General features: G+C 38.1%; 2 protein-coding genes across 4 annotated transcripts in view; one reads left to right on the top strand and one right to left on the bottom strand.

The window, feature by feature from the left end:
* The first annotated feature begins 166 nt into the window (after positions 1–166).
* get4 (guided entry of tail-anchored proteins factor 4) lies at positions 167–13130 on the top strand. Its single transcript, XM_077205979.1, has 9 exons — positions 167–350; positions 4337–4415; positions 4563–4644; positions 5575–5724; positions 5818–5956; positions 9013–9153; positions 10968–11043; positions 11335–11407; positions 12338–13130. The coding sequence occupies exons 1-9, from the start codon at positions 211–213 to the stop codon at positions 12424–12426; spliced, it is 969 nt and encodes a 322-aa protein (XP_077062094.1). The 5' UTR covers positions 167–210; the 3' UTR covers positions 12427–13130.
* Positions 13131–13701: 571 nt separating this feature from the next.
* The window catches only part of vps35l (VPS35 endosomal protein sorting factor like), a 322653-nt gene continuing 319976 nt past the window's right edge, over positions 13702–16378 (bottom strand). For all 3 annotated transcript variants that reach the window (XM_077205954.1, XM_077205953.1, XM_077205956.1), the window contains 2 exons: positions 14073–14219; positions 13702–13989 (listed from right to left, as the gene is read on the bottom strand). In XM_077205954.1, coding sequence (XP_077062069.1) covers positions 13891–13989; positions 14073–14219 — 246 coding nt within the window. In that variant the 3' untranslated portion in view covers positions 13702–13890. The remainder of the gene's footprint in view (positions 13990–14072; positions 14220–16378) is intronic.

Consider the following 16378-nt stretch of genomic DNA (forward strand, 5'->3'; position numbering starts at 1 on the left):
TTTCGGACATAATTGACCACCTTTATCTTTTATTTTGTATTCGTGTATCTCTGTTGTGCCAAAAGTGTGTAGCCTTTTCTTGTGATGGTTCTAAAACGAGAAAACAAATATATTAGAAATATCTATCCGTCAGTCTGTGGCTGCCATATGTAATTGTGAGTACGGCGAGTCTGAAGGCTCAGTGATCGCGTTTGGTTGTTCGGAGCAGTCATGTCGGAGCAGGAGTCTCTGAAGAGCTCCAGCGCGAGGAACCGCGGAGGAGTACAGCGAGTGGAGGGCAAACTGAGAGCCAGTGTGGAGAGAGGAGATTATTATGAGGCCCATCAGATGTACCGCACATTATTCTTCAGGTAAGCTTTATAGCTATTTGCCGGAGTAATAATGACTAGTCCGGGCCCAGTCGCTTCCAGATCTTTCTTGTTGTCAACTGAGTATGTTCCTCTGTTACGCTGATTGGCCAGCTACTCATCCTGTCTCGCCCATTGTGTCATATCTAATTTCTGATTGGCTGCTTTCTACGTCATTCATGACAAAATATCAGCGTGAGCCTGTTTAGCTACATGCTAATCTGAAGAACAAGGTTGTTTTATATTTGCACCAGCTGAATAATTCATCAATTAAACTATGATATGAATAGTACTTCACCAAAATTAATGTTATATTATACGCCAATCAGATTAATTCGGACATTTCTTTGAATTTAAGCGTTTTAACAATATAGCTTTTAAACCGGCAGAATTGAGAAATTTCTCTGTCTAAAATAATCAGATTTAGACCACAATGTAGACCAATGTGATAAAGACATTATTATAAAGAAATTATTTCTTAAAATATTATCTGTCATTCATTCTTTTTTCCTTTTTTTGACCTGCTGTCCATTGAGCTGCCTAACTTACAGGCAGCCTTTTTGTCATCATGGTCTCAAAACCAGGCAAGCTAACGTTAACGTTACCTAAATTGATTTTTTGGACATTATTGTTTCAACCTAGTGTGCTGCCTACAAAGATTGCCTTTATAGGCATTGAATTTGAAGGTCCCTCTATTTGGTGCCTAAATGTGTCTACTCACTATTGAGAGACAATCAACATAATTATGAAAGATTTTACAGATCAGATAATATCTCCACTACAAATAGGAAAAAGAGGCTACAATTTGCAAGAGCTCACCAAAATTGGACAGTTGAAGACTGGAAAATGTTGCCTGGTCTGATGAGTGTTGATTTCTGTTGAGACATTCAGATGGTAGAGTCAGAATTTGGCGTAGACAGAATAAAAACATGGATCCATCATGCCTTGTTACCACTGTGCAGGCTGGTGGTGCTGGTGTAATGGTGTGGGGGATGTTTTCTTGGCACACTTTAGGCCCCTTAGTGCCAATTGGGCATCGTTTAAATGCCACGGCCTACCTGAGCATTTTTTCTGACCATGTCCATCCCTTTATGGCCACCATGTACCCATCCTCTGATGGCTACTTCCAGCAGGATAATGCACCATGTCACAAAGCTCGAATCATTTCAAATTGGTTTCATGAACAATGTGTTCACTGTACTAAAATGGCCCCCCACAGTCACCAGATCTCAACCTCATAGAGCATCTTTGGGATGTGGTGGAACGGGAGCTTCGTGCCCTGGATGTGCATCCCACAAATCTCCATCAACTGCAAGATGCTATCCTATCAATATGGGCTAACATTTCTAAAGAATGCTTTCAGCACTTTGTTGAATCAATGCCACGTAGAATTAAGGCAGTTCTGAAGGTGAAAGGGGGTCAAACACAGTATTAGTATGGTGTTCCTAATAATCATTTAGGTGAGTGTATATACACATATGTACACACAGTATTCAACATTTGAAGTGGATCAAAACCTTTCATCGTATTATAATACCCATAGTTGATCATTTTGAACAATACTCGTTCTTGTAGCGACAGTGGCTCAGTGGTTCATGTAGGTTGTCTACAAACCGAAAGGTTGGTGGTTCGATCCCCGTTTCCACCTGACCTAGTGTCGAGGAGTCGATGAGCAAGACACCTAACCCCAGCTGCTCCCGACGAGCTGAGTGGCACCTTGCATGGCTGACACTAAAGTCGGTGTATGAATGACTGGGTGAATGAGAGGCATATATGTAAAGCGCTTTGGTGGCCATTGGGTCTGTGAAAGGGCTATATAAATGCAGTCCATTTACCATTTGTACTTTGATTAACTTTTTTGATCCCATTCAATTGTTGACTACTGCATATATAGCCAATATTTTTTTTTATAATTCAATTTTTGTTATTTTTCAACAGTCAAAACCTCAGAGCACATCCCCACATTATTCAGTAATCGCCTTACAATTACACATTCAGCCGCTAGTCACCATCCGTGGAATACAACCAAAACAAAAGCACATGATAATTAAACAATTGTTAAGCAGTCCTATTCATTTACACCACTTTTATATGCTGCCAAAAATGATCCCATGTTTTCTTCCTAGTAGCCAATCTTCACCTATTGCACATTCTGTCAGTAAGAGCAGAGTGTAAAGATTGGTTTAGCATGAGCAAGAGCATAGCTGTACATAAAATATGAAATCCACACAACATAATTGGAAACATATCAGAGTTCAAAAGAGAAAAAATGGTTGGTGCGCGTCTCGCTGGCTCATCGGTGACCAGGACAGCAAGTCTTTGTGGTGTATAGAAAGCTGTGGTATCTAGGGTAATATTGGCATACCACCATGTAGGACGAACCACATCCAACAGAAGTAACTGTCGACGCAAGAGGAAGCTGTCTGAAATGGATGTCCAGGTACTAACCCGCATTGTATTCAAAAAACATAAAACCACTGTGCTTGATGGACTGCCAAGGACTACTGAAGCATTCTGGAGGACCATGTGCACCCAATGGTTAAAACATTGTACCCTGATGGGGGTGCCGTCTATCAGAATGATAATGCAGCAAGACTTGTGACAGAATGGTTTGATGAACATGAAAGTGAAGTTGAACGTCTCCCATGGCCTGCATAGTCCCCAGATCTAAATACTTTTGTGCCACTTTGGTTGACAGAAAACGTTTTCCTCCACCAGCATCACATGGTGACCTGTTCACTGTTCTGGAAGAGAAATGCCTCAAAATCCCTTCTGGCCACTGTGAAGGACTTGATGCTGTATTGGCTGCAAAAGAAGGCCCTGCCTACACCATACTAATAAATGATTGTCTAAAACAAAGGGAGGTATTCCAGAAAGCAAGATTATCTTACTGTCAAAGTTCAGCCAACCCAGACAGAGTATGTTCACGGTTAACACACAAGAAATTCTCAACAGAGCGATGAATTGACAAGGCTGTACAAGTTTTTAATTTTATTTTTATGTTAAATCATTTCGCTTCCACATTGTTTGAAAGGAAAGGTAGCCTATATGATTTTTTTTTTAGTATAGAAATACATTATAGCATAGAAAACGTCCTTTTGCCAAAGTAAAAAAAAACAACTTGTTTTTATAGTGCTTTATATGTTGATATAACATATATAATATTGTGCACAATCTGTCACACCCACTGGAGTTTTATCAATAGCATGTGCCACTGAACACCTCTGAAGTAAACTAACCACAGAACCTGTAGGTTATGTTCTGGGAGTGAGTTGCTGTCTTCTTACGTACTCTGAAAATTACCTCCATTTTTGGAACCGGTATGTCACTTAACCTGCTTTCTGGAATACCCCCCAGGTGTTTCAGTTTACTTGTCCAACTCCTGTATATGGAGGAACATTCAGAAAAAAAAACAGGAAATGTAATTATAAAAAGGGATCACTGCATACGCTTTCATGATAAGACACGGTTAATTCATGTTGTAAAATGTCTTATGGTGTGATTTACACCCAAAATGAATGGTATTTGTTTAAAAAAAACAAAAAAAACATGATCTTTATAAGGCCAAATGTAAATTTGAAAATGGGATAAATGTGTCAAAGCCAACATCAATACAAATAATATATTTCTAAGAACATTGCACATATATTTTGAAGTCAAATGGACAATTCTTATTTTTAATGTAATTTATGTATTATCTGTGCACATCATTTACAGTATGTGTATATATATCAATTCATGTGCCTTTATAATCTTAATTCAAAATAACTTCCCCATCCCACCCCATCCTGAAGAGCCGTTTCACTTATACGTCACAATCGGGAAGAAATGACTATCGCAACTTCCGTTTCATGCATACTTAAAATTATTATTGTTTATTAATTATTGTTTAATTAATAATAAAATGATGAATTATTGTTCTTTGTTCCATGACCCCTGTGTGACCACAGAAACATCATGTTAATAATAACAGTTTGCTTTGGGTGCAGGTACATGTCACAAGCGAAGTATGCAGAGGCCAGAGAGTTGATGTACAATGGAGCTTTGCTCTTCTTTAGTTATAATCAGGTATGTGTTTCTCTGTCATCTCTATAACTCATATAGAGGCTCTAATTTATCATTTCATTAAAGCTTTGAACAGTTCAGTTGTTTCTGAGACAGTAGGCTTTTAGTAGACTAACCCCCCCCCCCCCCCTCTCTGTGTTTCCTGAGCAGCAAAACAGTGCTGCAGATCTGTCCATGCTGGTATTAGAGTCCCTGGAGAAATCAGGGGCCAAAATAGATGATGAGACACTAGGTGAGTTTATTGAAAATCATATTATGTTGGTGATTGTTATTTTGGCAAACACTGTATAGTTTGAGGTGTGGTTATATTTTACTTTACATGTAGTTAGCTCTGAATATTCAGGATGTTTATTCATTTTTAGGCTAAAACAAATGTTTTAAATGATAGTCAACAATGAGTTAATTGTACTGCAGCACCAAGCTGTTAAATGCAATAGCTTTGCATGATTAACTCTGTTATGTGTGGTACTCTTTGTAAACATATGACACTGGGAATATAGTTAAATAAGACATTACATATTATTTTAAAAATGTCTATATATTTTTACGCTATTCAGTATATCCTGATATTATGTTGTTCCTCCAAATTGGTTAATTTTTTTTTTTTTTTTTTTTTTTTTTTGCTCAGTCATTGGAACCATCATTTCAACCAACAGTTATTTTAGTCATATTCAAAATGTTTAGTGTTACGTTTAAAATAATCAAGGCATGTTTTAATTTAAAAGTTCTTTGTCATTAACCATAGAAAACATTGTTTTCATTTATATGCACCAATATCAATTTTGATTTGAATATTGAACTAATTCATTGAAATGCAGAAATATTATTTAAAATTGTTTTAAATTAACTTAAACTTAACTGATTTGCTGATTCAGAGACACTCTCTTTGTCTTAATGCTCTTTCAGTCACGTGATGAGACAAGGCGCAGGTGCTAAACTGTTTTTATGAAAGTCTATGGCAATATTTGATAGCAAAATTAGACCTGCAAAATATTGACAATATTTTTTTCATTTTATTTGGTAAACAAAGTAATACAGAATATGATAAATATCCAATTTTGCTCGATCCTATGCAGAAATATTGTTCAAATCTCCTTTGGTTATTTTTCATCTGCAGAAGTTACATGATGCCTTTTAATTACATTCTTGATGTGTGTTCTAGAGCATTTGACTAAACTCTTTAGCCGTATGGACCCAAATTCACCAGAGAGAGTAGCATTTGTCTCCAGAGCGATCAAGTGGTCATCAGGAGGGTCGGGGAAGTTGGGCCACCCTAAACTACACCAGCTGCTGGCACTCACATTGTGGAAAGGTAAAACAGACACATGACAATGATCATCCAATCAATGATCAACCAGCTGTTTTGAGAATGTGTACCCTGCATAATTTATTTGTTTGCATCTAGAGCAAAACTACAGTGAATCCCGCTATCATTTCCTGCACTCGTCTGATGGAGAGGGTTGTGCACAGATGCTGGTGGAGTATTCATCAGCACGAGGATTTCATGGAGAGGTGGACATGTTTGTAGCACAAGCCGTCTTACAGTGAGTTCTGGAGTTTCAGTGTGAAATCAGCTCGTAAAGAAATAGTTAATTCCTGAAACTGAAAAAAAATTTTGATTTGAGAGCTACTTAACAGACAGTTAGTTGTTGACTTATTTGGGAAACAACTTTCTCCAAAGATAATGAAGCCCTATTGAGTAATGGCGGTGTAAAACACTGGCCAATGGTGTCCAAGCACCAATTCCTCAAAATCTTTCGATTGAAGGCAATGAGGCGTAACATGTCTCATATACTTGTATGGAATGACTTGTTCCCTCATCTCAGAGAACCGTGATTACGTAAGTAACAAGAGACATTCCCTTTCGATTTTGGTTCACTCAACATTGTGTTAGTAGCTGACTCTATGGAACCGTGTTTAATTACACTGTTGCAGTGAAGAACTGGCCCAGCTCAAGAGTGGAGCTGTTGAGAGGAAAATCTCAACAAGTCACCTTGTTGCCTATTGTGTGAATGGCAACCCATCACATAATATCGTGGTGGTGACACAAATATCAACACCACCATCAGCAGTATCATACAGCCTCATTAAAAGCAGTACAAAGCCAGCACTTCACCATTAAAGAGATACTGACGACAGTAAAACTGGCATGTATCATTATTATTCACTGACAGCATGACAGTCTGCCAGTGCCCCTTGATTTTTTTCAAATGACCACATGCACATGCACTTCTCCGGAAAAGCACTTTTGCTTGGCATTTGCGTGGCAGTGCACCCATTCCCAGATAGGCATGCAACACTGAACAGAAAATCGGGCAATGAATGTTCTCCACGGAGGCAAAAAGATCTACCTCCACTCTTGCGAAAATGTTCCAAATCATCATTACGATCTCTGGACGTGGTCTCCTTACTCCTGGGACTTGCCCTTGTCACGACTACATGTCCACACCACAATTCAGTGTTGTCCATACAAACAAGAACATGGTGGTTCTGTAACTCCAGATGAAACATTTTGAGCGACTGATGCACTGGCAGTAGTTCTAGGCAAATGATATGCTACACTTTCTTCGCATCTTTATAGATGCAGAAAGCTGCCCTGCCACCACACAGTGGACCCGAACCAGTACTGGATGTGTCTGTCCTGATAGACTTTCGCTTGGAAATCTGGCTCATCTCCACGCCTTTCAGATAAAAAAAATCCATGCTGCCACAATACTGAAACATCTGCGTGTCACCATGATTAGCATTGGTTAGGAACTCCAGATCTGACAGGGAATGCAAGACGGACTCCTCCGCTGTACTTGACCATTCTTACTCCTCAGAGGCTGCCAGTAACATGCCGTCATTCCCATCGTCTGATTGGCCAAACATGATTAAACCGCAGGCTCCAGGGGAGGGGTGGAGGTCAGCTTTTGCAAACAGTATGTGTGAGGACGCAGGTTTAGGGGAGTTCAAAGGGGCTTTCGCACCGGAGGAACCTTTTCATAGAGAAGTCGAACGATTGGCAGAGGTACCCGTTTTGTGGCATGTTCGCACCGCAGGAACTAGGAACAATTTTAGTTTTAGGAACACGTTTTGGAGGAACTAATTTAGTTCCTACTTCAGAGTAGGGTCTAAACCAGCACAATAGGATCTACCAGTGATCTAAGTGTACGCTGATTGGCCGAACGCATGCGAAACATCAGCACCCGCCATTAAAAAATATATTTACTTCAGAAACTAACTCTATGAACATGGAATAACGTGATAGATTTGGGCCTCTTAACCTTTAGGCTAAGGAGAAAATCCAACGCAACTTTGAGGGAACCAAGCCAAACATGATTTTGTATTTCTGCTCAGCTAGCAACACTGTACATCAAACCACACGGCATACGCTAATACCTTTTCATATACTTTCTACTTTCTCTGAATAACAGTTCTATCTAATATCGTATTAGACAGGACTGTTAGACAGATTGTAAACTAATGGACACGGAGAATGCGAGCACTGTATGCTCAGGCTCTGGCTCAGCCCTGTCAAAATAAAAGTCCGCCGTGCTGTCAAAATAAAAGTCACAACAACCAATTCTGAAGGCTTGCATCACTTCAGAATTCTTACTGGTGGTGCGAATGCTTTATTTTTATTAACTAACATTAACAAAGATTAACAAATACAGTAACAAATGTATTGCTCATGGTTAGTTCATGTTAGTTATTAACTTATATTAACTTATGTTAACTAATGAACCTTATTGTAAAGTGTTACCAATTGTAATGCATGTATGAATATATCCACACAAAACAAATGAACCTCAATAAATCTAAAATAAAACCATAGTAGATTTTATAGAGCTAATCAACATTAATATTGATTTAATGAATATAAAATAATTATTAATAATAATAAATAACATTTTACAGAAATAGTGTTTACCAATAGTTTAACACTTTAACATTATTTTGTAATTCTAACTTAACGCTCATAGTTTTGATTAAAACACATCACATCCGGATGCATACGTTCTAGCCACAGAAGAAAAAAAATGTCAATGCATCCGAAGCTCAAATCAGATCCGAAGTTTCTGCATAAGCATATCATCAGACCTCCATGCAACTCCCGTACCACTCTCCATTGGAAATGACTTCCGGTCCAACGGCTGCAGTGGAAACTGTCTCACTTACAGCGGCTTCAGTGTGGGTGCAGCCCCGTTTGAACACGCAACTTTTGTGCCCATCGGATGCCTGGATAAGTCCCTTAAACAAAGGAGATACTGGCGCCTCAGGTTTTTGGAGAAAGCTCTTTCCCTTGTGTCAGCTGCTTGTGCAATATTGAGTGAACCGAAAACAAAAGGGAACATCATAAGTTTGGGTTTGTTTCTCACACAAAGCCATCATATGAATAGCATTTAGAATAATTGGAAAATATTTAGAATAATTGGAAAATAGTGCACGAGTATGATGTATGAACTACTGTACATCTTGCCCATCTAGTCAACTAAACTTGATGCGAACATTTTCGTGCTTGTCACATAGTCAATATAATATTCTGTAAATATATGTTGATTCCTGTTTTATTTTCCTTATGATTGGTATATATCTCATCATCTTGTCTTGGCTGCAGGTTCCTTTGTCTAAAAAACAAGACTAGCGCGTTGGTGGTGTTCACCACATACACACAGAAGCACCCATCTATAGAGAAGGGCCCTCCATTTGTGCAGCCTCTCCTCAATTTCCTGTGGTTCCTCCTGCTGGCTGTGGATGGGTAAGAGACTGTATTCATGCTTTTGATTTCAGCATTAGGCTCTTGTCATTATTTTTGAATGCTCTACATTGTAAAATTCTGTGGATGTCAGAAAGTGTTCTAAAAATAATCACTTTGACAGTCTGGATGGACGTTTTCTGTCATGCTCTATTTTTATGCATCGGTAAAGTATTGCGACGTTTGATATCAGTGTGACTGCTATACCGAGCTATTTTAGTCTTACCAAGAGCTTTTTAGCTGGTTCTTGACTTTTTCTATTTATTCTTCTATCGTAATGTGTATTTTTATTCTCCTGTAAAAAACAAACATACACAAAAACAGTCTGGTCTTGAGATCTGGTCACCCGCATTAAAGAAAGGGTATCCTATGAAATTCTCCAACCAACTTCTTACTTAAGCATCTTTTCCAGTCTATTTAAAACATGATGTTTCCTAACTTCTAATGCTTGTTAGCTTCCTTTGCTGTGGGAATGTACAGTATGGGTAGTAGGGACACACAATAGACCCAGGCTTTTCAACCCCAGTCCTGGAGGGCTAGTGTCCTACCTTTAGAGCCCCTTGTGTGCACTTACGGTCTTGTGAACGTAAAATGGCTGCCTCGTGCGTATGTCTTTTAAAGGGTTAGTTCACCCGAAAATAAAAATCCTGTCATAAATTATGTACACCACGTAGTTCCAAAACAGTAAGACCTTCGTTCATCTTTGGAACACAAATTAAGATATTTTGATCCGAGAGTGTTCTGATCCCTCCATTGACAGCAAAGTTATTGCAACTTTCAAGGCCCAGAAAGGTAAAGACATTGTTAAAATAGTTCATGTGACTACAGTGGTTTAAATGTAGTTTATAAAGAGACGAGAATACCTTTTGTGCGACACTCTCTGCCCAATCTATTCTCTACCACGTCATTCTCCTATGCTGGTGAGTGTAAACAGTGCTTCCGGGTTTTATGTCAGAATGGCACCTCATTATTGGCTAGCTCTTGCATGAGCATCAACGTGACCAGCGTGTGTTTATTGCGCGAATATTGTAGGAGATCTGACTCAGAAGAGAAGAAATTGTGCGCAACAAACAAACAAAACTAATGACTTTATTCAACAAAGTAGTCTCATTGCTTCATAACATTACATTGTAATTACATTGTAATGGAATGTTACATTACCATTGCACTGTAACCACTGTAGTCACATGGACTATTTTAACAATGTCTTTACTACCTCTCTGGGCCTTCGTCAAATGTCAAAGTTGCAATGACGTTGCTGTCTATGGAGGGATCAGAAAGCTCTCGGATTTCATCAAAAATACCTTAATTTGTGTTTCGAAGATGAAGAAAGGTCTTACAGGTTTGGAACGACATGAGGGTGAGTAATTAATGACAGAAATTTTATTTTTGGGTGAACTAAGCCTTTAAATCCACAAGACCTCTAGGGTGTCCCATTTGTCCTTTTAGATTTCAGAAGGGTGCTCGCAATGCTCACTTTTGCCGAAAGTGCACGAAAATATGAACTTGGTGGAAGATCGCGAGGGGTTAGGGTTCCATTTGGGTCACTGCCAGAGTTTAGCTCTAACCCTAAACAAGCACATGGGAACAAGCTAATAGAGTTGTTCAGAATTACTTGTAAATTACAGAGAGATGGGTTACATTGAGATTGTTTCTGAAGTTTGAGGGATACTGGCCCTCCAAGGACTGGAGTTAAAGAGCCCTGCAACAGACCAAATAGCTTTAACTGATATTTTAAATGATCCATCAGTGTTTTAACAAATAATGCATTAAAACGGTTAACACAACCTCTGGATTATATGTGGTTTAATTTCCAGTGGGAAGTTGACCGTCTTTACAGTGTTATGTGAGCAGTATCAGCCATCACTGAAGAGAGACCCTATGTACAACGAGGTAAGTTACTGATAACGCTCTTTAACATCAAAAACAAGTTTTTTTGGCAGTTTCTCAGTACCTAGAGATTCAATGGTAGACAGAATGGCTGAAACACTAGCTCTGGTCCTGACCTAGTGAGCTGTCTACATCAGTGGGTCTCAGTCGGGGTCCTATGTAATTATATTGTTATTACAGAGTAAAATATGTTAGAAGTTGCAGGCATTATTCAGATTGATTAAATTTTCAATAATTAAAACTTCTGGACTTCTTAAATGTTTATAACACACATTGTTCTTCTCTTGACCCCAGTATCTGGATAGAATAGGACAGCTGTTCTTTGGAGTGCCACCTAAACAGTCGTCATCATATGGTGGTTTGCTAGGTAAGAAACATCCCTGCCTCTGCTTGAATACAGAAACACCATTGCACCCAGATTATGAAGGAGCACATATACAATTATATTCAAAAAATAGTTCAAATATATACTATGTTGAAATGGAATTTGTCTTAGGCTAAAAGAGTGAAACACCGAACATACATGCACTACAGTTCTGTTTTTAAATGAATATTTTGGGTTAAATGCAGCTTGATGTCTATGGAGAGCGTCTGTTGTATCCTGAGGATAACTTTCACTTTTATCTCACTTTGTAAAAATGAACAAAAAAAACATATTTAGTTATACATTTTTATTGGAGCCTAGCAGGCAATTGCTGTACATTTAAAAAATCCAACTATCACTATAATTAACTGTAATAATAACACTCACTGATGCTCTTTTGTCTTGTTGAATGTTTAATTTCAGAAGCATGCCAAATAGCATTAGTCCTTCCCTGTAGCACTCTCACTGTTTTGGGAAGACTTTCACCAGATTTTCGGGACATGATTTGGTCGCAATTTCAGACCCAATTTATTCATTAATACATTCAGCATACAGTAAACTCGAAACTATTTAACAAATCTTAACTGCCCAATTTTTTTATTTCATTGCAAAATGTAATTAGAGAGAGAGAGAGATTGCACTGTTGTGAAATTTAAACAATATTATTGCCTAGCTCCAATTTGCAAGATGCGACTATAAGGCGTGAGGATATTATCATTATTATGATTTTCTGTAAAGCTGCATTGAAATAATGTGAATTGTGAAAAGAGCTATACAAATTAATTTGAAAAGAGAACTGAAAAATAATTTTCTGTAGTTGTATTTAACTTGCAGTATTTTTGTTCAGCATAATACACAACACAGTTTAATCTAAGGGTATGTTGTGAAGACATTTAAAAGTGACTATATTCTGGTTTGCTTTCTTTGTGTTAGGAAACCTATTGAATAGCCTAATGGGCTCAGGTGAGGAAGAGGAGGGTGAGGAAGCTCAGGAGGACAGCAGCCCCATTGAGCTGGACTAAAGCATCTGACAGGAGGCTCGCTTGTCCCCACATCATAAACCAGCCCCATACCGAACCATTCACTGAAGTGAACAATGACCAATCACGCATCTGTTTGGGCGGTCTTTTTCAATAACTCTTTCCTGTTATTGTTGGACTTTGTTCTGTGTATAGTTTTTATAGAATGAAGGTGCAACAATATCAAACTTCCTGGACTGTTGAACAAAATTAATAAAAGAGCAGAAAGACACACTTCAGATGTAATTGTGACACCCTCCATTTGTAGTTCTACTGAGCTCTTGGTGTCAGGGACCCTCGTTTGTGAGAGGGACCCTGGTCCTGTCCTGCCACAGAGGGTGGCGGCTGCTCAATGTATTAATAAAAGTAATTCAATTGCTCTTAACTTATAATCCATGCTAATATACTTTGATATTCTTCAGTATGATAGCTCAAATCCAAACAAGGCTTGGTTTCGTGCGTCCGCACAGCTAGATCTTACCGGGGATACTGCGGTATCCTTGATGGGACAATTCACCACTTCTGTTACATTGTATGCGCGAGGATGAGATAAGCACACATCGTACACATTTGCGTGAGCGGGTAGGTGAATGCATGTTTGTGTTGATTGAAGTGTGAATGTGCTGTTATAAATGTATCGGTCGCCAGGAGGCCGCTTCATTCTCTGCTGAGGTGTGAACGTAATAAAAGGATAGAGGTGGATGTAACATTAATTGCGTCCTGTTTTTCTTTATTGCTGTAGATATTAAAGTAAATCTTAAGTTCAAAATGATGCTAATTAAATATTTCCTTGTTGAATGTCACCTGGGTTGTGTAAACAATGTCAACCAATATCCAGTAGCTACTTATTATTCCCCAAAAAAACCCTCCACCTGTTATAGGTAACGGGGACTTTATAAAATCTTGCCATTAGTTCATACACCAATCCCAGACAGCAACATAATGGCGGCCCAGATCCGGGCCACATCTGGTACATGTGGATTTACCAGATGTGGGCCGGACCTGGGCCAACACTATGTTGCTGTCTGGGATGCAATGGCATTAATAGCAATAGGTTTTCCTGGGAGCAGCTGGGGTGCTACAGTGATGTATTTTTGTGGGCTAAACTATAAGTTGGTGTAACCCTTGAACCCAATTGGAGTTTTACACAATTTGGATTACTGCAAAAAATAAGCTCTGTGTCCAACCAGTTCTGAGAGAAACTCATCCAGAGAAACAAAGACGTTTTGAACCTGAAGTCTTCAACCCTGTTGGTTCTCAAACAAAATCAACAAGGCATTATGATTTAGAGAATTTTATGACATAATTCCTGTTATGCACACAAACTGTACAAAAACAAGTGCAAACTGACATTATAGACAATAAGAAATATGAATAGGTCATGTAAGATTTTTGATACAAGACATACTGTAGAGGATTGAACTACAGGTTAGTTTTAGTTATGGTTTCAGGGTTTCTGACAGTCCGTCAGGCTCGGGACTGCAGAGACAGACGTGCGGTGATGTCAGAGAGATGGCTCATGTCAGCCAGCTGTGCCTGATGTTTGATATACTCTAGAGTCCGAACCTGGAGAGGATGAGAGTCAGAGGTCAACACATATTTACTCTTGAACATCAACGTCTCTGTGCGTGTGCTTGCATACGACTCACCGATGTGCGTGTCTCACAGAAGCCGTGTTTGTGACTGAGGTTCCACAGGTTGACAGCCAGCTGATTGAGTTTGTTGTTCCGTAGATCACCATGAGCCAACAGACAGCCGAACAGAGAGAAGGCCAGACCGCCCTGCCTGCGCACTCCCTTAAACACACACACATCGGCACAGATATAAGATATCAGACCTGCAGCCATGCTAAATCATACACATTAATATTACACACAGTGTTGGGGTAATGCATTACAGCCATGTGTTACTCCCTAAAAAAAAAATTTTGTCACTTGGCAATGTAACAATGCTTCCAATAAAGTAACTCTCCATTCTTTGCAGAAGAATATGACACAGGAAAATAATGTTTAATGAAACAAATGTGATGTTTATCTTAAGTAATTTTTGGGAAGCATATTATTTTACAGTCATGTTCATACTATGTACTTATAGTGATTACAATATCTGTGTAATAACTAGGTACTAACCCTGAACCTACTTATAACCTAATTGTAACCCCTGTAGTTACCTTATATTACCCAGTACATTCTTAGGTAAGAATACTTTAAAAAGTGCACGTACTGTTAACCCAATTTTGCTTATTAGTACGGTTAATAAAGTAAGATTAAATATTATATTTATGTAATTTAACATTTTTCATCATTGCAGGTTTGTGTGATATTCTGAGTTTAAAATAAAGATCAACTTAACATTGCTCAAGTTTATAGCAATATCTGCTCTCAACCCCCCAAAATAAAAGCTCACTGGATCTTCACATATCAGAAGTGAATCTTTGGTTGGTTTGTTTGTTTAAATCAGCGTATTAAGATGAAAGGTGAGAGGTTACCATCACAGACCTTGATTTATTGTACCATAATGATAATGTGTACCGTACACATACTTTAGCATTTCACTGATTCCACCCACCTACTTTTATGTGCATTTTGGGATATTGCATAAAATTTTCTTTTAATAAAAAACAAGCTGGATGGAAACGCAAAGATGTGCATAAATTCTCAAGATGTATGCGCTCAATTAAGGTGGATAATTATTGGTTACACCATTTTGATAGTCCACTTTAGACATTCTATTAACTTAAGAGTATTAGTAGACTGTGTGTAGACTGTTAGGTTAGGGTTCGGGTTAGGAGAATAAGTTGACTTGTAGTTGCCAAGTTACTTATAGTCAGTAGAATGTCTGTTGGGGGACCAACAAAATAAAGAGTTAGCAGATATTAAGCAGACAGTCTATTAATCCTCTAATGAGAGTTAGTTGACATGTAGCTGCAAAGTTACTTACAGTTAGTAGAATGTCTAAAGTGGACTATCGAAATAAAGTGTTACCTAATTATTTTCATCCAATAAGCCAACATGCGCAATAACTATGATGGAAACACATTTACCGAATAAAACAAAAAGTCATGACTTTGCCTCAACAGATCATGTGACCAGAAAACTGTCGAGAAGTAGGGTGAATTAAGGGTGACTGGGACAGTTTTTGAATTTCTACTCTGTGCAAACTATGTGAACTAAGCCAAAACTCCCATTTTGGGTAATATTTGGGTGATTGGGACAGCACATCTTTTCAATCATTTAGGGTTGTGTAAGCATATTTACTGTATTGCACAAGTTAGTTCATACTTTGATATATTTTTATATGCAATATTTCTTTTTCTGTTCATTATTTATATTTATTCCTGTTCAACTTTATTTCTCAATGTTTTATAAATACATCCACAATTCATACAGTACAACACATGTAATTGAGGCAAAAGAAGGCTAAAAGTCATTGAAAACATTTAAAAATCATTTAAACAATTTAAAAAAATGCTTCAGGACCAAAAATTCTTTAGGTAAAAATTAGGTAAACTGATCTAAATATTTTCTCTCTTTTTTTTGGTAATATTTGGATGAGATGTTGGGTGGCTCCATCCCCAATTAACTGTTTGACAAACGCATTTAACCTGCACAAACCCTTAATGGAAATATGAATATGGTTTATTACTGGAACAAAATCAGTAAAAAAATGTAACTATAATGTTTCTATTTTCAGAATTTGGTTGATTATTTTAACAAAATCTAGCTAGATCATGAATATTTTTGTGGTTGATTAGGGCTTGCACAAATAAAGAGGTCGGGAACCACTGATTTAGAGCATAAACAATGGTTCTCTATTGCAAGGTTAATCATTTTCTTAATTAGCAAAGCCTTTAAGCACTGTCCCAATCACCCAAAATCATTTGGGTGGATGGGACTAAATAAAAACAACCTAATTCTGAAAATCGAAACATGATATTAAAGAGGAACTCTGCAAC

The sequence above is a fragment of the Siphateles boraxobius genome, unplaced genomic scaffold, assembly GCF_051911475.1.
Source record: "Siphateles boraxobius isolate OS27281-9 unplaced genomic scaffold, OSU_SipBor_1 55, whole genome shotgun sequence".
Taxonomy (NCBI): Eukaryota; Metazoa; Chordata; class Actinopteri; order Cypriniformes; family Leuciscidae; genus Siphateles; species Siphateles boraxobius.

Bases quoted from the DNA above. Each gene is read 5' to 3' on its own strand.
- get4 (XM_077205979.1), top strand. From the start codon at position 211: ATGTCGGAGCAGGAGTCTCTGAAGAGCTCCAGCGCGAGGAACCGCGGA. The intron at 351-4,336 runs GTAAGCTTTATA...CTTTGGGTGCAG, and splicing joins TACCGCACATTATTCTTCAG to GTACATGTCACAAGCGAAGT. The intron at 4,416-4,562 runs GTATGTGTTTCT...TTTCCTGAGCAG, and splicing joins TCTTCTTTAGTTATAATCAG to CAAAACAGTGCTGCAGATCT.